Source organism: Apteryx rowi, unplaced genomic scaffold, assembly GCF_003343035.1.
Source record: "Apteryx rowi isolate R43461 unplaced genomic scaffold, aptRow1 scaffold_202, whole genome shotgun sequence".
NCBI classification, from domain to species: domain Eukaryota; kingdom Metazoa; phylum Chordata; class Aves; order Apterygiformes; family Apterygidae; genus Apteryx; species Apteryx rowi.
Window position 1 is genome coordinate 344,857 of NW_020448331.1, and position 20,319 is coordinate 365,175.

The window sequence follows — 20,319 nt, forward strand, 5'->3', positions numbered from 1 at the left end:
GGCGCGGGGCGGGTGTGCGTGGCGGTGCTGGGCGACCTGGGCCGCAGCCCGCGCATGCAGTACCACGCGCTCTCGCTGGCCCGCCACGGGCGCGGCGTCACGCTGCTCGGCTACCTCCGTGAGTGCGCCGGGCGGCCCCCCTCCCCCCCCCGGCCCCGCAGCGCGCGCGCGGCGGCGCGGCCGTTAACGGTCGGGCGTGTCCGCGCCGCCCCGCTGTGGCGGTCGCCTCGCTCACGGGGGGCGTTTGACCTCTTCCAGAGACGAAGCCTCGCAGCGACGTTTTGGACAACGAAAACATACGGATCGTTCCCATCTCGGACCTTAAAACGTTGCAAGGTAAGTTTAATCGAGCGACGCGCSGTCGTATGCGACAGCGATTGTTGATGCTGCTCTGAAGCCGCTCGGGATGGTTGGTTTGGAAAGTAAATGATCAGGGTCTGGCGAGGGGCCGGGTGCGGAGGGCGGTGAGCAAGGCCGCCGGTTTCAGGGGTTGGGCCGGGAGAAGAGCARGGAGGAGAAAGGAGTTTTATGTACAAAAAAAGTCTGACGGTGCATTGCGTCTCTCTGCTCCAGGAGTGTAAATCTGCTTCAGAATTGTGTGCTAGTTYGTCCGAGCAGTATACACAGGCTGCAAGTAATTAGTTGCAGTTCTGCTTATTGGGAGCGTTTGCATCTATGGTTTGGGAGCACATTAATCCACTTCTGAGGCAGGTTGGAATAGAAGGGGGGGACTGTTCTTTTATTTTTTCCTTCTGTGTTTGTTTGTCCCTATGTACTCTGATTTTTTTTTTTTTTTCTAGACAAGATGTAGAATTGTAGTTTGGAAGGATCTTGGGGTGTTGTCTTTTCAAAAACAGTTTTTTTTTACAGAGTGCTATTACTTTAAAACTTTCCCTGCAAAGATGGCTGGTTTTATATGAAGTGCATGTTTTTGTCTGGAGAGCTGTAGAATTATTCTTACCAACTTTTTTGTCACTTTGCAGTTGGCCCTAAGATTTTCCAGTATGTTGTAAAAGTCATTGCACAGGCAATGCAATTACTGTACACAATGTTGAAGATGGATCAGCCATCCTGTGTTCTTCTCCAGGTATGTTTTGTGTGTGTGTAATTTTGATTAAAAAATAGGTAGTATTACACTACAGGGCATTTTTTTAGCAGTCTGGGGCATTGTTCTAACTATTTTAGAGCTGAAACTGGCATAATCCATGGTGTTAACCTATTTATAAAAATATGCATTTGGTTTTAATTTTTGATTTTCCTGTTGATAACTCATCTTTGAATTTCCTGTTAATTTTTGAGCTTTCAAACRTCATTGGCATGGACATTAGTGAAGAATAAATCTTAATGGGGAAGCTTGTATATTTAYTGGAGGGGAATTTTGATCCAGATTTGACAGTAAAATTTGAAATGCCTGCCAGTATTCRTAGCAAAGTGGAAATTATACAGTTGGAGAATACAAAATTGTCTCTCTTCATTACRATTCTTAAAAGCAATGTAATTTCAATCCTTTCCTTTTCATTTTCTYGTAGTTGCTAAGCATTCGTGCCTTGACCACAGTCTCACACTATTTGTATTTGTTTTATGTGTTAAGCAGAATCCTCCAGGTCTACCTAGTATAGCTGTTGCCTGGGTAGCGTGTCTTGTATGGAGAAGCAAACTGATAATTGATTGGCATAACTATGGATATACTATAATGAGTCTGATTCATGGAAGAAATCACCTGCTAGTACAAATTGCAAAATGGTTTGTATAGTAATTTCTTCTTCTCTTCACAAATTATGTACCTTTGCAATATTCAGAAGGATGGAGAGCTGAGAGTAGAGTGTAATTAGCAAAGGGCTAATTYTATAAAGTTCTGAATTTTGCTGTCTTGAACTTGCTTCCTTTTCAGAAAGCAAATTCTATAAAATATCTCTGTTAATGTAYAGGAAGGTGATGGTAGGTGGCTTCCTGCAAAACATGCTAAAAATTTGGTGTGGGCTGTTTCATTCTATAAAATAATTTAYGTAATCTGAAGAAATTATATTGTTCTCTATATAAGGGAATTTGGGGGCAGCTTCTGAAAGAAAACCTGTCTTTTAATTTCTATGGTGTACTGTAAGACTCCCTTTCGGCATTAAGGTTAAGGAATATTCTTCCAGATACATGTGTGTGTATACATACAGTGCAAACTGTAAAGAATGCATATCATTGTAAGAAGTCTAGGCTCTAAAAAGGCCTATTCATTTTAAACTTAGAAGTGAAATATGGTGTCCCAATACAATGTAGATGTATACCTGTGGTATGTGAGCTATCTATTAATAGGAAATTAAAGTCTTAGAAACCTGTGTGTTTTTGAGTAGGTTAGAGAATGTTGTAGGAATTAACAGATTCACTCATATGGATCAAAATCTGTGATTTGCATATGTCTCTTCCTTTTATTCTGACTTGGTGAGGTAGGCAGTTTACTTTTATGTATATATGCATAAACTTTGATCTTTTTATTATAATGACTTTAAGTCTAGTGTGTTTTGTTCTCAATTCCTGCTTTACACTCCAACCTGTCTTTAATGGTAGTTGTGTTTCTTGCTGAATCTGCCTTGCCCGAGGTTCATAAAGAGTTTTGAGTATTGTGTTCTCAGGCCTTAAGAGATAAGGGAGTCATCCTGCATCAGTTTTCATAAACTGATATTATTCCAGTATAAGGAGTCAGTACATAATTCATAATTAAATTTCAGTTACTGGGGTTTTTGTTTGTTTGCATTTATTTATTTATTTTTCATTGCAACTGGTGAGAAGCTACTATTTGGCTATTGAGATTATCTGCCTGTGGTTCCTAACTGAGATTTAATTTTTGTCAGGTATGAAAAGCTTTTTGGGCGTTTGTCTGACTATAACTTCTGTGTCACTAATGCAATGAAAGAAGATCTATGGGAGAAGTGCAATATAAGGTAAGTCAAATACCTCTAACATTATTATGTGCATACTTGCAGTGAGATTAAAATGCATAGCCYTGATGATTCTGGATATAGAGAAACCTTACAAAAGCAGTTTTCCCTTTTCTGTCCATCACCACTGAAACATGTTCTGGTTTTTAATGAGCTAGTGAAGTGTGGACATTCAAGAATCTTCATTAGCTTTCATAATTAACACTCCATTGACTGGACAGCGGGAGTACAGATGTTGTGGAACTTTGCTATGAAGCTGCCTATAGAATCAGACTGAGCATCACTAATCACTGCATTAACTTACAGTTAGTSTGTCTTGCACGTTCTTCTTTTGCAGTCATAGAGCTTTAAAATCAAAGCTGCTCAGGCACAGTTATGAAATAAGTTAAAAAATTAGGATAATTATGTTTGCAGTTTTCATGGTTGCATTACATTCTTTGAATATGTGCATAAAAGGGTTATTTGTTACAGGGTTCACTCTAATATGTCAAGTTTGTTCTATTCCAGAAAACTTTAGRAATAGAAAAAGTCATAAGAGTCAAATCATTATTTTATTTTATTAATTTAATTACTTTCCGTGTTACAGTGTTGTAGCCTGTCATTCTTTCTTTACAATTTGCATCCTGTTACATCTATTTTTTATTTAATTTGTGAATTTATTTCATTACAGGGCAGTAACTCTGTATGACAAGCCAGCTTCTTATTTTAAGGAAACACCTTTAGAACTTCAACATCAATTGTATATGAAGCTTGCCAAAGTCTATGAACCTTTTAAAGCACAGTATGCGTAAGTAAAAAATGCAATTACAGTCCTTAACTGAATGACATAGGGTTATTGCACTTAGTTACTAGAAATATTTTTGCACAGGGTGACAAGTTACTGAACATGAACAGGCAGAGGGGTCTTCATGTGCTCTTAGCCAGCAGGAGATGATATGCAAGTTACCTTAATTGTCATTGAGAGAGGCCAGAATAAGTGAAATCATTAAACTGCAGCAGCACAATTCTTAATGTGTAAAATAATACAAATACATTTAAAAAAACCTGACCTAAGTACTGAGGGAATCTGTAATAGAACATCTAAAGGGTGAAAGGCAGCAGTTGTRTTTCCTGWTGATCTAGATAGCACTGATTGGACRCTACCTTGATAGCATCCTTTCCTTTCATTTACTGTGGAGAGTTTTCAAGATCTTTGTGCAAGTATTACGCTTTCCTCTCTGGGCATATGCAGTATATCTGCTATAGTAGATAGCTTAATTTGCAGTTACTTTACCAAACTAGTGCWTTAAAAGGAGGAGAAAGCCATAGCATATGGCAGTTTCTTTTTGGAAATTTCCAGCACAGTATGCATAAATGTGCTACTGACCACCATCTCTAATACATGTTCAAGACAGAGGTGAAAAGACAGGCTGATTGTTTTATCAATTTGTTAAGGAAAATACTTTGTTAGAGAATGGAATCATGTCTRCAGCAGTAGTGTCACTAGGCTCTAGATAGTAATATTAAAAACGAAAAATGATCTCTTATGATCAGGTATCTCTTTGCAGCTCAGTACTGCAATAAATATGTTTTCAGAGAATTTGAGCAACAAATCTGAAACAAAGCCTTTGGAAATTCTTGCCAGTTAAGCACAGTATTTCCTTCTGTGTTTGTTGGCTGTTTGTGTAGTCTATATTTAGAAAATTCTGTTTACGTAGTACAGAGTCTGTCAATTCGAGTGCTGAGAGGTCTGCCTTTACAGAAATGGATCATAAAAGTGGATGCGTGATAAAAACCAGAGGACGGCCAGCTCTTCTAATCAGCAGCACAAGCTGGACAGGTTTGGAAATAAATCATTTGTTTTTAATATTTAACAACCGCTTAACAAAAAATAAAACTAGGGCTGTTTTCTGCTTCCCCACATGTGACACTTATCATGCTAAACAGGGATCATCAGTGGCAAAGTTGCATTTTTCTTTGATTCGGTTGGAAGAAATGCTGTAAAATGACCCTAAGAAATTAAAATTTTTACTCTTTTATTTACAATTATGCATATTACATATATTTTCTCACTTTTTTTTTCCTGTCTGTATGAAAAAAGAGGAACAGAGGGGAAAAAAATCTATTGCTAGTAACCATGGGCAGAACTGTTGATACCTTTGAATTCAGAGGGTAATTTCTACACTTAAAAATTTCTAGTTTCTAAAGTTAGAGAATTAACTTGATATGGCCTGTCTTTTGGGGATGTGCACTATTTGTGGTTTGTCTGTCTGAAAAGTTGCCAATAAAGGCAGCAAATAAGCATTGTGTATGGTATAGGATTGTATTTATGAAAATAATAGTTATAGAAGATTTTCAATAGGAGAAACATATTTCATGCTTAATAATCATGACTTTCTCACCTTTACCTAATGATTATTATTTAAAAACAATAGGTTATTACAAATAATAGTAATATGAATGTCACTAATAAAGCCCTCTCTTTCAGAGGATGAAGATTTTTCTGTCCTTTTAAAAGCTTTAGAAGGTAGGTTAAGAAGTTCATCTCAACTATTCAAATAGGTATGGCTGTATTCTGAACAGTTATGAAGGGTTTCTTTAAACAACAATGCTTCTAAATTCAAGTGAAAATACAAGTGTATTTGAAAAAGTGCCAGTGGTTTAAGTGTAGGAATTAAAATAGAGAAGTGCAACATCTGGATTCAAGCAAAGCAGTTGTTGGGGGGGAGGTTATATTTCTAACTAGCTTGCAAATTGCAAATTTACTTTCTAAGCTATTATATATACACTCTCCATAAGCATTTGAAAATAAGAAAGATGGAAATGTGTTGATTTATTTGGTAGACTTTGCAGCTTTGCAGCTACAGTTTTTAAATATGTTGAAACAGCTGATTTGGGATAGCTGAACAAATGCTTTATGAATAGTGCATTTCAAACATACCATAATTTATTTCTATAAAGGTTTGTTTGCTAAATGTACAACTCTTACTAGGTATATGTTCTTAAAGCAATTGGTTGAAGTAGGAAGTAAGGGTTTGTAAACTATGATCATTCTGTGATCAGAGGCATCCATATGTTTATCAACTCAAAACTTTTTTTTATCTTCTCCAGATTATGAACAGTATATCAACGAGGGAGTCAAGCTTCCATCTTTAGTATGTGTGATAACAGGTAATAGTTTCTTTGCTTTAGAGTTCTCTTTTAGTACTAATACAAAAGACTTCATTCTGCTGTCACACTATGCTAACTCTTCTTCTGATGGCGAAGAGATAGGAGGGACTGTTGTCTTTATGCCTGATTAAAAATAAGAGTAATAATTTATAGTTGGACTGTTGAAGGAAAGTAACTATGCCATATTTGTAAACAGGAGAATTTCTCAGCCCACCCATCTAGTATTGCTGTGCATTACTTCAGTTTCAACATACTTTAATCTTAACATTTTGAACATTGAGATACCGCAGCAAAAGAAATGAAAAATTCTGATGTTTGGCCTGTTAAGCAGAAAGGTTTTTATTTAGTTCTGGAAAAGAAGATTTACTCATCAAACAAGGTTTTGAAAAAAAGTGATGTAGATGGGATGAATGCTATTTGKTTAACTTTCTCATTAATAGTAAACTAAAATTTAATTTGATTTTAAAGGGTCATCGTGCTGATGAAGTTTGTCATTAGTTATTTTGTTATCTTACGGCTTTAGGCAAAAAGCAGGACAAGACCGGAAGATATTGATGGCAAGCTCTTCTAATTACTGTTTAAGAGATTAAGTCTAGATTCAAATTGCTTTCAAGGGAACTTAGGTGCCTTTTGGRGGGATCATAGGTGGTATGTTTTTTGACTTGCCTGAGACAACGGGATTTTGCCAACTGTACACTATGATGCACAGACCACACCTTATTTTCAGTCATCCCAATAAAATCACTAATATTTTTTTTCTGTTTTAAAAAGGCAAAGGACCCCTAAAAGAGTACTACAACCAACTGATTGATAAATTACACTTCAAACATATCCAGATCTGTACACCATGGCTTGAAGCTGAGGATTACCCTCTTTTGCTTGGTAAATAGTGGGTTACTAAATAGACATGAGAATGTATGAAAACAAATTAGCAAAGTTGCAGATAACTGGTCTAAATTTTGCACAGGTTAATACAATAGGTGAGTGAAATTGCTCGTTAATGACGGTAGAGATATATAGTGCTTTTGTTTTTTTTCTCATGCCAGCAAAATTGCTAAGCTTCTGTAACTAGCTATTTTGAGAAGCAGACATAGTGTCTGCATTGCTRTTTTAATCTGGTCTTTGCAGTCCTCCATTCATATAGTTATGCTGAAATACAATGTGCATATTTATGTTCCAGTTTACCTCCAGGATCAGTTCAGTAAAGCAAATCATAAAGTTTTTGGCTGAGCAACCAAAAGTAGTTGAAATTCTAAATTAACGTTTCTTTGGAATAGTGTTCCCTCAGCATGTTCCTTGTAATAGCATAAAGTGTGAGTAAGCCTAATACCGTAGTAAAATACAAATTCAACTTGATCTACTTTTTGGAAACTTAGAGACTGCTCATTTATGTGGCTTTAAAACCTAGGTAATTTGGTAATTCCTGAATAATAAATATAGTGTCTATAAAATGATACTGTAATTTCTCTGTTTTGAAATCACTTGAATTGAAAGAGGTTGCTAGTGAGCCATGAAGCACATCTTGTCTGCATTCTGATAGAGTTTTCCTGTACACTTACCCATTCTTAGGAGATTAAGGGGCAGAAAGGCTGCTTAGGATATGTAAGGTTTTTAAATTCCCTTTAATTTAGTATCAGCTTGTCTAGTATGTTTCTAAAGCCTGGCTAATTTTAGTAACAAAATATGTTGTATAATATTTTTTGAGTGCCTGAAATTGAGTCAGTCTGGATGGTGTTGAAAAGTGGCTCATGTTTAGCTCGTGTCACCCATAGAAATGAAAAGGTTTACAATAAGATCAGAAGAGTTGCTTTCAGAGAATTTAGGCTGTTGTTCATTTTGTTTGCTTTTCAGGCTCAGCAGATTTGGGTGTGTGTCTCCATAAGTCATCCAGTGGTTTGGATTTACCTATGAAGGTGGTAGATATGTTTGGCTGTTGTTTACCTGTATGTGCAATACACTTTGAATGGTAAGAGCTTGCTTATTCTGATATAATTTAAGTTGATGATTTAAAAAAAAAATACTCTTTCTTACAAAGCAACAGTTCAGCAGCTTCTCCATATATCAAATGTGATTCCAGTATTATGCCATAATAACTTTTTTTTTTGATTCAATAAGATAAACAGTAGAAATCAAGGTTGCTTCATTTCAGATCAGCTAAAAGATTAATAGTAGATTCTACAAAATTGAGAGTACTTAATGAAACCAGTTGCCATAAGGAATAACCACCCTGTAATCCCAGGTGGATCTGATACTTTGTTTCTGTATAGTTAAAAAATGCTTCCTTCCACATAGACATGTCTCTGTTCTTGAAAGGATGACTGTATGTATAGTTACCCGTACAATTTACAGTTCTTTGAGGAAACAATGGCTTTTTATAAAGAAAAATATATTCTTTGTGCTGTGATGTCTTGATAATGCTGTGACTAGTGAATAATTTTTTTATGTGGTTTTAGAACACAAGATTGTATCACTTAAAGTTACTTACCAGAAAAAAAATCTTAAAATTACTTGTGGTACAGACTAGCACAGTTCAGTCGAGCATCTTCTGCRGGGCAAGTTCAACCTTGTAGATATCTTTGATGCACCGAAGGTGGTTTCGCCAGTCATTCCTTCCTACCCTTTGCCACCATTCTTCCTTCCTCTCCTGTGCTGGCAGAAGTTCATGAAAATCCCATGAATTGGATCATGGACAGATTTGCCTTGTGGGTTAATTTTAACACAAGGATCATTGCCTTAAATTGTAATGTATGTCCAAATGAATGGCACAAAGACAGAGAGAGGGCACTTTTCTACTGTAATGGTAGACCTGGATAAGCTGACACGTAGAAGGGGAAACAATCTTTAAATTTACCTGGCCCCTTTATCCCATTTTGTCAGGAATGAAGCTAAAACATACACATCCAGGATCTTAATGCTGCAGACATCATAGCACAGGTAGTGCTGTGTAACTTTTTAAATATTATGTCCCACTCGCTGCTTTTTTGCTCACGTTTTCTTCTATGACTTTTGTTCACAGTTTACATGAACTTGTGAAACACAATGAAAATGGTCTGATATTTAGGGATTCAAATGAACTTGCAGAACAGCTGAAGGTAAAGGCTTTTTCTTTCTTGTTGGCTATAATTAGAAAGGTCTTACTATGTGAGCTACCTTTTCATATCTGACTATCATCTATGTATTTTGCATTCTCAGAGGACATTCTTTTGCCTGGTGAATTTTATTGGCCATACTTCTATTTGTATATGAATCTGAAGCTGTTGATAAGACTTTAAATATTGTCATCTTATGTTATTTAGAGGGTCAGACCAAAGAGCTTCCTTTTTATGTAACACCGTAGTTTAGGGTAAAAATTGGGAAGGCTAGAATGAGCCTAAAATGTAATAATGATGGCTTTTTTTCTGTGTGTGTGKGGGGGTTTTAAACAATTTACAGATGCTTTTCTTGGAATTTCCTACACTGGAAGGCAAACTTCACAATTTCAGAAGAAATCTTCGGGCATCCAAGCAGCTGCGCTGGGATGAGAGTTGGGACCAGACTGTTCTTCCTTTGTTTAGGCAGAATGAATGACTTTTTGCAGGGGAAGAAGAGTGTGGAAAAAAAGCTAATACATTCCTGGATTTGCATAGATGTGATAAATGGTGAATAAACATTTTATGTTTTGATTTTGTTGCAGTTTTTAATCATTTCACCTTGGGACAAGTGTTTAAACACACCTCATTCTTCACAATTTGAGTCTCCTGTGCGAGTAAGAGTAGTGGTGAGGTTGCAGTTGAGGTTGTTGAGTGCTGACTATATAAGTACTGAGGAAAGACAGGGTTCCTGCCCTAAAGAGCTTGAGCCTTGCCATCTGGACTACCTTTCCTTATCACTTGGAATTAACCTTTAGAAAGTGGGAGAGGGGTTGAACTACTCTAGGAACTCATACATGCAAAATCTGTTACTTGTGTTGCTTAAAGGTTACTCTTTGGTGTAGATACTGAATGTGTGTAAGAAGTATACCAGTTATACCTACTGTACATACAGTACCTATTACTTAAAACTTCTTCCTTTGCAGTAATTGCTTTAGGTGATTTGAGGTTTCTTTTCCCTGTAAGTGGGAGATGCTCTGTATTTGAACTGTGTGTTATCTGAACTGAGGATACTGGGGGGGGGTTGTAACGGTTCATATTCTTGGCTAGTCTTCCCTAGACAAATACTGAATATCCTCTTGTATATTTTTATGAAGGGAGAACCATTTAGCTTCAAAGTTCTTTTCCTTTTTACAGTGTGTGCTAGAGTATGGAAGYACAGTCGTTGATACATAACAGCTTTATTGAACATTGAGAGGAAAACAGCTCTTCTGATGAGTGTTGTCCTTGTACACTGAAGTAAATGTGCCCATTTACCTTGAGAAAGAACATAAAATGTATTCCTATTTGAACAGATGAATAGAAGAGGAAAAAAGATTATTAAAGTATGCATAATCCAGTAAAAAGGCGCTTCACTTTCTGAATGCTCATTCAGGTATAGTCTTGTTTTTTACATAGTTAGTATTCACATGCAGACCCAGTACTTACAGGCTGCTTACTTCATCATCTTTATGATTCTTTATAAAATAGATGTCAGTCATTTAAGGAGTAAATGTGCCTGGTTTTATCATATGGTTGCTGCTTGGACAAGTAAAGATAGGATGATGATTTAGCTTTATTCATTTTCTAGTTCTGCCAGACTAACAAATATTCTTCCCTGACAGTTAAAAAATAGTTCTGTTCCTTTCTGTTACTTGATAAATGGCTGTTTCAGGAAACTGGGCCAGTTGCCCAAAACCTTGTCTGTCTTGGAGCTGCACTTTTGCTACTGCTTATTTTGCCATTCTTGGCTATATTTGTTGGAGAACGACAGTTTCTGCTGGCTTTCTACAAATTGTGCTTTTGCAGTGTGCCTGAAGAATTTTTTTTCTTAACTGGAATTAAATATTACTGAGTCTTAAAGGAGGTGCTGTGTGCGCTCTGGTTCTTAATTGGAAATGCCTTAATTATTGACCTTGGTATTCTCTGTCAAGAGCTAGGGCAGTACAAAATACTGTTCAATACAAACATTCACTTTGTGACTTCCCATATAAGTACTCTGTGATCATCATCGTAGAACACTAAAATGACAATGGAACTACCTGAGAACTTGAAAACCAACTTAAATAGGGGCTTCAGAAATAAAGAGCTGTACTTTTGATGAGGTTTGTACCTTAATAATGAACCTCTGATTTAGCTGAAATAATAGGGAAAAAACCCTTGCAAAGATGTTTTGAGTCATTTTTCTATACTACAGTGAGTGGATGTAGTATTTTTTCTCACAGCTTAAATGTGGGTGTAAAAAAAAAAAGTCTCTGTTCTGAATTCTGGCATATCAGATATGTTACAAAAMTAAGAGTATTTTTAATTCCTTGTACCAGCATAGGAAAGTACTTCATTAATACTAACATGTATATGAAAAATACTCAGCACTAGCTGGGCAGTCTAAACAGCTGTCCCATTCACTTAGTCCCAGCTTAGGGAAAGTCATCTAGATAAATTGTACAATTGAGAAGAGCTCGCTATAAATCTCGTCTTGCTTATAAATTAAAGAAAAATGGTAGATGGCTTATCAGGCCCTCCCTTCAGAATGCCTAGTTCAGTGGTGGTGGATCATTACAATGAATTCTTCACCAGTGTTCTCAAACCAGCTTACTTGGTTATYATTTAGTATCTGCTTTTGTGAAACTAGACAGCCATTTGCTAGTCTTCCCTTTCTCTTTCAGCCCCGTGTTTACAGTAGACACTTTCTTTTGTTAAAAGTGATTGTTGACAGGGATTTGGCTCCACTAGTGGGAACATGAAAATTTGAGGCCAAGTTGTTTACTGTAGGAGACTGGCAGCTTCATTAGTTTACAGACTGGAGAATGAGCCATAAAGATTTACTACTGATTTTTCATGTTTTCCAACAAAATCCTGTCCTATGGTATGTCAAGTCCCCTTTAGCCAATGATATGCACAGGAAGGTAAATTAGGCACTTCTCTAATGTAAATGATAATGCCGAACTCTCTAAAGAGGTTTCATTTTCCTACAATAATGTGTTTTTTTAGATCAAAAAAAAAAGCCATCAGAAGATGAAGATCAGAAAAAAAAGCTTTACATAACTTCTGAGCAACATGAAGCATTTTGTACCAAGCAAGATAAAGGAGCTCCTATTTGGGCTGTGAGCATGCGTGCATTTTATAATAGCACCTTTGAATTCTTCCTTTTTGGSGAGAGGTGGCAAAACCAAAAACATGTAATGGGCTTGCTTTTGTATTTCTGATTTATACTAACAGTCATATTCTTCAACCTGAAGAATAAGATGACTCTTCCAGTTTCAAGTTATCTATCATCTACCTACTTTCTCTCCATTGCTATGGAAGGATACTAGGTATTTGTTTGTTTTCTCTTAAGTAGCTTTTAAAACAAGGTACAGAACTGGAAGTCAGGAGAAAGAGCAACACATTTGGTTATCTACTTCAAGACTAATACTTTCAAACAGGAAAATGATTAATGCATTATCAGAAGTTTCAGAAAAGGTGAGATAAACTTTTCCTCCTTGCASTACACTTAGACAAAGAGGAGTGTTGCTGTGGAGTATGGTTCTTTTTGCATTTTCTGGCCAGTCTGAGAAGATGGCTTCCTGATAGCTAGTTGTGTCAGTTCTTACGTGAGAGAAATGTAAATCAAGTTCTGATTTTTGTCATCACTGCAGAGTAAAGATGCATCTAATTTACAGCAGAATCAATTTCCTTCTTTTACAGCATCGTAGAAATTTGTGATGCTATCTGTGTTCATTGTAGGTATTACTCATTTTGTTCTAAGATAACTCACATTGCAAGTATACAAGTATATACAAACGTATAAAAAAGTTTATGACCATCTACAAATGCTTTCAATTTTAAAAACTATTTATTACTATGAAACATTGTTCTGCTCCCTTCTCAGTGTGAGATATTCATCCTGTGATGTTGCAGATGTGCCTCCATTATATACAAATCAAAATACAGTTGAAACTATACAGTTCAGTTCTGTTGCTTGTGTACAGAATCAGAGTGCAGTATGATTAGGGCTTTTTTTCCCTACAGCTCGAAGCCCACAGATTCTTCTAAGGGGCAGCTGCTTGCTCACATGCATGCTGACAACTACAGGAGGAAATGTAACGCACTTTGACAACAGTCTGTGCCTACAGTTGTATCCCTAATGCCTCTCATTTGTTTCTGGAATTCAAGATAATCTTGTATGTATGAAATAGCTCCTGTTGGTCTGAAAATTCTATTGTATTGGATTTACCCAATCTATATCAATAGTTGTAGGATAGTTACGTTTGAATGCAGATCATAGAGGAAAATACTGTTCCTGTGGGCTGGAATAATCTGCCATCCAATCCCAATTTTATCTGTGAAAAGAAACACTGGGAATTACATTTCTGCTTAACAAAATGAAGAACAAAAGTTGTGTGCCAAGTTCTGTAAGACGAGATCTTTTAGGATGCTGTTCAAGCTACAGGCAAATGCTTWTGAGTATGTATTTTTAAAAATTAACAGGTACACTTGTGCTATGCAGTCAACAATTTTATTAACCAATTGCTGAAGGCCAGTTGTACAGCCAGCAGGCTGCAAAAAACAGGCTTTTGAAGAATATGTGAAACAAAGTCCAACATTCCTCCTCATTTTACTTCATCTCTATTTTTTTAATCCTCAAAGAACAATTAGTCAAGGTAAAAGTTTTATGCTGCATCTGGAATGTTATCACTACAACAGCACAGATGCTTTTCCTCCTTTAATCTTAACCCTAATGATCTTTCCTATCACCACCAAGCTTGCAATTCATCACAAGCTGGCACTATAACAAATGTGAGTTACGATGTGCAGGATGTAGCAAAAAGCTGAGATCCAGTCTCCTGATCCAATCCATGTGGGAAGGTCATGGCTTTTAGGCTGACCTCCGCTGGTTCCAGCTATAGGATAAGAATCTCACTATCAGAAAATAGCCATCACTAAAAAAAATGCTCCTGTTCATCTCTGTTACAGATTAAGTAACTGGGAAAGAGGCCAAACTATGATACACTTAATGAGAAGGCACCTACCAAGTTCAGCCTTGAACTGATGATATGTGTCCGGATTACGAACTGTAAAAGCAATGTAGACCTCAGGAGGTTTTCCATCTGCTCTGTAAGTGGAGAGTTTTTGTAGCATACCAATAAGGGCTAAAGTTATCTCTGGATCATACACCACATCTGCACAAAAAGGAAAGTATAGGGTATTTATTGAGAAATGGGCAAAAAGCAGAATGAAAACTACAAAATGAAAAGATAAAATATTTACCTTAAAGCAGAATATGATTTTTTTTTTTATTGAGGAGTTAAAAAAWTTCCAGAAGAGCTTTTAGAAAACATATCCCATTGCATGTGCTGTGCCAAGTTGCCCTCATCTGTAATATCAGTCCAAACCCATGAAAAAYTGGCACTCCATTTTGCAAATGGATTGTCAAATACTGTGTTTAAGTTCATGCACTCTTAAGCAAAAATTTGAGTGTTGGTACTGTCATTTATGACTGTCCTTAGGATGAAACTGAATAATTAGATATATCTATTTCAGTGGCTAATCACAAAACACTTGATTTGAACTGCAGCAGCTTCCACCTTGAATAATTTGTTAACAGTAGGAATACTTATGAAGCACGTAAAACTGACCATTAAGGGGTACAAAATATCAGCCTTACTATTTAGCAGTGTGATTCTAAAGGCTGTCAGTCTTGTGTTAAGAACTGATATTCAAGAGGTGGTTGTTCATGACACACAAAGTCAAGGCATATGCATGTACCAGTGACAGATGTACCAGTTACTCTTGATGAAACATAATAAAAATCTGTGCTGCAGTAGCTAGTAATGGAAAATGAAAAATACATGTAATTCACCCCCAGTTTTGAATTACCTTGCCTTTATGAATCTAAGTTAGGCTATTTTGTGCATTCTGTGAGCAGTATGGTTGGGATTAGATAACATAGAGTGACTTCATTTTATAAAATTCACAATCTATCTAATGTGATGCCTTTGATGACAAAGATAATATGTTTTTTCATTACTTCACCTGAATTCTTAGGCAATTTTTGCTTTGCGAAGCCCCAAATCAGGGAGCAGAAGCCTGTAACTGCAGCTCTGAAATTTTACTACTGCTAGATTTAACATCTTCAATTGTTTATGAAGTCCCTCAAGATTTGTAGATAAGTAAGTTCCAGAAAAGTAACATTTTTTTAATATGCATTATCCCTTATGAGACTGCCAAATTTGCCAGTTCTAATTGATGGGGCTCTTATCTTCTGTTTCACAATTAAAAAAAAAAGAGGAGAAAATTTGCTTTTCAATGATAGGTAAACAACTGTTGARTATCTGAAAAAGAATGGTGAAATGAACTGGAAGTACATCTGTCATATACTTTCAGATACGGTAACTGAAATGACTGAGTCCTGCACATAAATATTTTTGCATTTTGTCCCTGTTATTTACTTATTGCTGCATGATATCACACAGGGAAGCGTAATCAGAAGTGTATGGTACCTGCTGCAATGATGACATCAGGCTGAAGATCCATCAGTTGTTTTTCTGTAACTGAGCCCCAGTCAAGTTCTGCAACAGTTAGTTTTGGTTTTTGGTAATTCATCACTTCTACCTTCTGGCCTTGGGACTGCATTTCGATATGATTAGTAGTTTCAGGCTCCAAAACAAAGCCATTCAAACAAATGTTTTCTGTCAGCTGTTTGAGAACACAATGGTGGTAATCACTAAATATATATGCCTTGGGGTTACAGGTTTTAGAGATTGCAATTCCAGTGAAGCCGATCCCACTTCCTAATTCCAAGACTGTCCTGAAGGTTAATGGAGTAAAATAAGTATTTATTAGGACTCTAATTTGAATTATGAAATCAGAACATATAAATAATGAAGATGCAATTCTAAGCATAAGAATTAGTTACTGAAATATGTATAAAATTAACATTTCCTGGACCAACTGGAAGACTTACGTGAGATACAGTATGCAGATACCCAAAGATAAGGCTTATAACCAAGCTTAAACGCCTGTTCCCACATCATATAAGTATGACACTACACAGTCCCCAGATCCAGCTCCTGTGCACCCCTGATAGTGATCCACATATTCTCTTAGTCAAAATTATGTTATGCTTCTAATATACCTCCTTAGACTGCCCTGAATTGACTTCCACAAGAAAAAGGTTGGATGTTCCAGCTCAGACATCTTGCATGGGCATTACAAAGAGAAGTATGCTGGGATGAAGCCAAGTAACCCTACAGGGAAATCAGATCTCAAACCACTTTAAAACAAAAGCAGACAATTAGTCAGTAAGATAGTACCTCTTTTTCAGTGGATGTGTCTTGCTAATTTGCTTAATGTCAAACTGGTTTACAGGGCTGGGTTGAGAAAGTTTCTGCAAAGCTTGCTCAGCAAAGATATTTTATGTTTTCTGGGGAAAGAAGGGTTAGAAGCAGCAGCCAATAGGATCATCTAGATGTGCTTCTCTTAATCACTTCTCTCCCACTGTCTGGGCCCGAAGAAATGAAGGAACTTCAGTCTTCTGCTTCTGCATATGGTAGAAAGCATTTCCATCCCTGGGGCGAGATATGTTCCACCCAACTTTAGACATTTGCAGCATGGTTGTCTCCATCTGAACTGGTTGTCCAGTTCTTTTCATAGTCAGTGAAGAGAAACAGACTTCTAGAGCACAATATATTTACTTGTGAGGTAGATACTTAAAATAAGTCAGCTGAATCTTTCCCCAAAAGTGTTTGTTCTTCTCCATTGGTTATAAACAGAGTTTAGATAATGAGATGAGATGTAGACATCTGCACTGTAATCATCTAAAGTTAGGTAAAATGATTCCCATCATGGTGTTAAGTGCACTAATTAAAGTTATTGGCTTGACAGGGGGGTAGCTGAAATTTAATAGCCTACAGAACAGAGGAGGTCAGACTGCATGGTGTAATGGTTTTGATCTTAATACCTGTCTCAAAGTAACTCTGAAGTCTTCTGCTGAATTAAAGCTCAACTGTTGCAGAACAGTACTGACAAGAGCAGCAGTTAGCCAGTGGGGAAAGGGTGTAGTCATTAGGCCTTGAGGCTTATGGTGTCAGGAACAAGTCAACCAGCTTCTTTGTGCCATACCATTACTATCATCAAAACCASGAAAATAATAGAGGCACTGTTTCTCATTAACATCTGTGATGTGCTCTGAGATCTTGAGATGAAATTACAAAAGTACCGTACGATTCTTTAATTTCTTAATGATGTAAGAGTGCTTAGGGAAGGGAAATTAGGACTTGCTAAGACTTACCAGTACCTCAGTGGGATTCTTTCTTGCTCACATTTAAAAGTTATGCATTATTTTAAATTTCAGTTATTTGGGGGGTAAATAATGTGTATTATCAAATTATAGTTGCGTAGCTCATTCACGATATGGATGAAAATACCTTAGCACCATTCCCCATCTTTCTATCTGTGATGTGCTTGTTACCTGTTACTGAAAACTGTAGAATTCTCTATTGCCCATTCAGCAAGATGAAGAGCAGCATCCCATGTGACAAGGCCTGTGGTTCCTCGTGAGATGATTGCCACATTCTCAGAAAGGGTAACAGATTCTCCTGTGGGCTGGAAGACACACACAGGAAGAGAATGCATCAGCACAGACAACATATTTTACAGTTTAAAATCAGTACTAGCATCTGGAGAAAGGCAGGAAGCACTCTGTGCTCTGGGTTTCTGGGGGTTACTTTTTAAGCCAATTACTGCTTAGTTTAGATGATTAAAAAGTGATTTATAATAGTGCAATATTGTTTTTACCAGTAAGTAGTTTTTGTAACAATGAGTAGATTCTTCTTTATTTAAAATATCTGCTAGTGTATCATACAATTCATCCAAGGGTTCAGCTGTTGTGGATTCATGCTGTGTGAAAGAGAATAGTACAGAATTTCAGATACCAATTTATCAATCTTGAAACAGAAACTATACACACATCAACTACCATTTTAATACACCTTTGCTATAACATTTTACACTGAATGCTAGTTTTTGTTATTACAAAGAATTCAGCTTGGCCCATAATGTAAAAATGTCATGTTTTCAAGTGATTTGTAAGAATCCACTTAACAAGAAGACCCATCCCAAGTTTAAAAAAAAAAAAAAGGTTCCAAGCCATATGAAAAGTAAACACTACCTTTTTAATGAGTTCAGTTAAAAAGCCTCTTCTGTACTTGACGGAAGAGGGATATTTTACACACAGGGGGTGGAGAATAGTCTGAAACAATAAACCAACAACTGCAATGTAATCAGTTACCAAGTGAAGATTTTATGAAAGGCAATAAAGGGCCAGAGAAAGAAAAGGGAGCCATTAACTGAACCTGGTTCTCTTTGCACCATGAAATGCATAGTGATTCAATTTGTAGTTAAAAGAAGTGATACTGAGCCAGAAAATTAAATTTGGTGATTTCTGATAAGTTTGGCAGGGTAGAGATCTGAGGAAGCAAATGCATTCTTCATTTTTCAAAAAATAAATAGAAAACTGGGTGAAAAAAGAGTCCACTTGGCTCTCTTTTTTTTCCTTATTTGTGACTTGCTGTCTGCATACAAAATTTAAACACAATAAAGGTGTATGAATTCTGATGGTGATTTAGATCACCTACCTCTTTCTTAATAATTAGAGCACCATTTATGAGATCAACTTGGCTGACTTGTTTGCTATCTTAAAGACATCTGTGCTCAGACAGGCACACCGGTCTTTAATTTTGGTGCTAATGATGAACAGCTAAATAACATGAATAAAAGAAAATTTCCTGTTTTGCTGGGCACAAAGAAAAAGTGCTACAATTTCTCTATCCATTTAATTGTCAACAAAAAGCAGTGCAAGGCAACAATTTTTTTGCTTGCATAAGGAGCACCATATGATCAGAAGAGTTTTAGTATGCTCTATAGTAGATCTTTAAATGTCATGATATTAAATTAGTCCACGTTACCTTGTGCAATATATCTACCAGCAGCGAAGAATCTGATGAAGTCTTTAGTTTTTGCTCAAGTTCCTAAAATAGGGGGGAAAAAATGAGAATTTCCCCCATCCTCAGTATTTGATACAGCACAATCCAAGTATGATAAGTGCTAATTAGAAAACAAAAGTCACCCAAATTCTACACAGTGGGAAGCAAAGAAACCTGCTGTGAAGGATGATGTTATCATAATCTATTGTGTATTACAAATAGATCATTATTAATTTGTAAGGAAAGCAATACAAGACAAAGGTGAAAATCAGGTGACAGAACAGTACACTTTCCTACACTGATGGACAAATCCTTTCGCCCCAATGTAGTCATAAATATTAAATCAATTCTTCCTCTAGGAGTAGAATTTAATACCTCATTCTAGACACTGGAAACTCTGGGACCAGACTATGACCAAATATGCTAAATTTCACATTCATTGATCACATTCATTGCTGTGAATCAAAATCTTGTCCCCATACGTGCTATTTCAAGATAGCCTTTGCAGCAAGTTAAATTTTCAGGCCACTTTCTTGACCCCCTGGTAGTTAATTTTGAGCACTCAGATGACTGCTTCCACTGCAGTCACTGGGATCAGTCATGTAGGTGAGGTAAGTGGCGCTTTGGCTCTTCATTATCAGCTGAGCTGCTGATGCAGTGGGATATATTCACAGTGAACTCAACTGCAGTAAAACTCAGCTGGCAGCGAAGYAGAGCAGATGTCCTGAACTGCTTCGGTGCGCTGCCAGTCTGTAAACTGCAAAGCCTGCACAAAGGAACTGGTTCTGTGAAAATCAGTTTGTTGTAGAGGGGGGTCAGTAGCCGTCGCGGCTGGTGCTGGAAAGGTGACGTGCACCTCGGCTGAACGGGAGGGCCGGCAGCACCGCTCCGCCCGCAGCCGGGCCCCGGGGAATCCGCCGCAGGCAGCCGGTGCCAGGAGCTGCCCGCGCCTCCTGCGCGCGCGGCAAAGGCGCTCTGCCACGCCGAGCTCCTGAAATGAGCTCCTCTAATGTCAGATGCTGTGAGCAGATGAACTGAGCTGCGGAGCACAAACATTTCGGGAAGGAAAGCAAAACCCTTCCCGTTAGTGTTACTTGCCCTGCGGAGCTGCCTTTTAAAGGCGGGAGCTGCGTTACGAAGGCGCTGCCGACAGCGCTGGTTGCTTCTAGC

General features: G+C 37.3%; 2 protein-coding genes across 5 annotated transcripts in view; one reads left to right on the forward strand and one right to left on the reverse strand.

The window, feature by feature from the left end:
• ALG1 (ALG1, chitobiosyldiphosphodolichol beta-mannosyltransferase) overlaps positions 1-13,402 on the forward strand; it is a 14,338-nt gene extending 936 nt beyond the window's left edge. Inside the window, exons 1-14 of one of the 4 annotated variants that reach the window (XM_026063881.1) lie at positions 7-118; positions 259-336; positions 984-1,087; positions 1,592-1,743; positions 2,841-2,930; positions 3,598-3,714; positions 4,625-4,746; positions 5,395-5,433; positions 6,018-6,077; positions 6,849-6,959; positions 7,929-8,043; positions 9,094-9,169; positions 9,510-9,715; positions 10,343-13,402. In XM_026063881.1, the coding sequence (XP_025919666.1) occupies positions 55-118; positions 259-336; positions 984-1,087; positions 1,592-1,743; positions 2,841-2,930; positions 3,598-3,714; positions 4,625-4,746; positions 5,395-5,433; positions 6,018-6,077; positions 6,849-6,959; positions 7,929-8,043; positions 9,094-9,169; positions 9,510-9,644 (1,263 nt within the window). In that variant the 5' untranslated portion in view covers positions 7-54 and the 3' untranslated portion in view covers positions 9,645-9,715; positions 10,343-13,402. Of the gene's footprint in view, positions 1-6; positions 119-258; positions 337-983; positions 1,088-1,591; positions 1,744-2,840; positions 2,931-3,597; positions 3,715-4,624; positions 4,747-5,394; positions 5,434-6,017; positions 6,078-6,848; positions 6,960-7,928; positions 8,044-9,093; positions 9,170-9,509; positions 9,740-10,342 lie in introns of those variants that run through there. The other 3 variants (XM_026063883.1, XM_026063884.1, XM_026063882.1) reach the window with 3 other exon arrangements.
• The window catches only part of EEF2KMT (eukaryotic elongation factor 2 lysine methyltransferase), a 103,797-nt gene continuing 93,825 nt past the window's right edge, over positions 10,348-20,319 (reverse strand). Inside the window, exons 3-10 of the mRNA XM_026063851.1 lie at positions 19,132-19,194; positions 18,336-18,416; positions 17,963-18,064; positions 17,637-17,770; positions 15,667-15,974; positions 14,197-14,346; positions 13,433-13,506; positions 10,348-10,462 (exon numbers count right to left, since the gene is read on the reverse strand). Of these exons, the coding sequence (XP_025919636.1) occupies positions 10,349-10,462; positions 13,433-13,506; positions 14,197-14,346; positions 15,667-15,974; positions 17,637-17,770; positions 17,963-18,064; positions 18,336-18,416; positions 19,132-19,194 (1,026 nt within the window). The 3' untranslated portion in view covers position 10,348. The remainder of the gene's footprint in view (positions 10,463-13,432; positions 13,507-14,196; positions 14,347-15,666; positions 15,975-17,636; positions 17,771-17,962; positions 18,065-18,335; positions 18,417-19,131; positions 19,195-20,319) is intronic.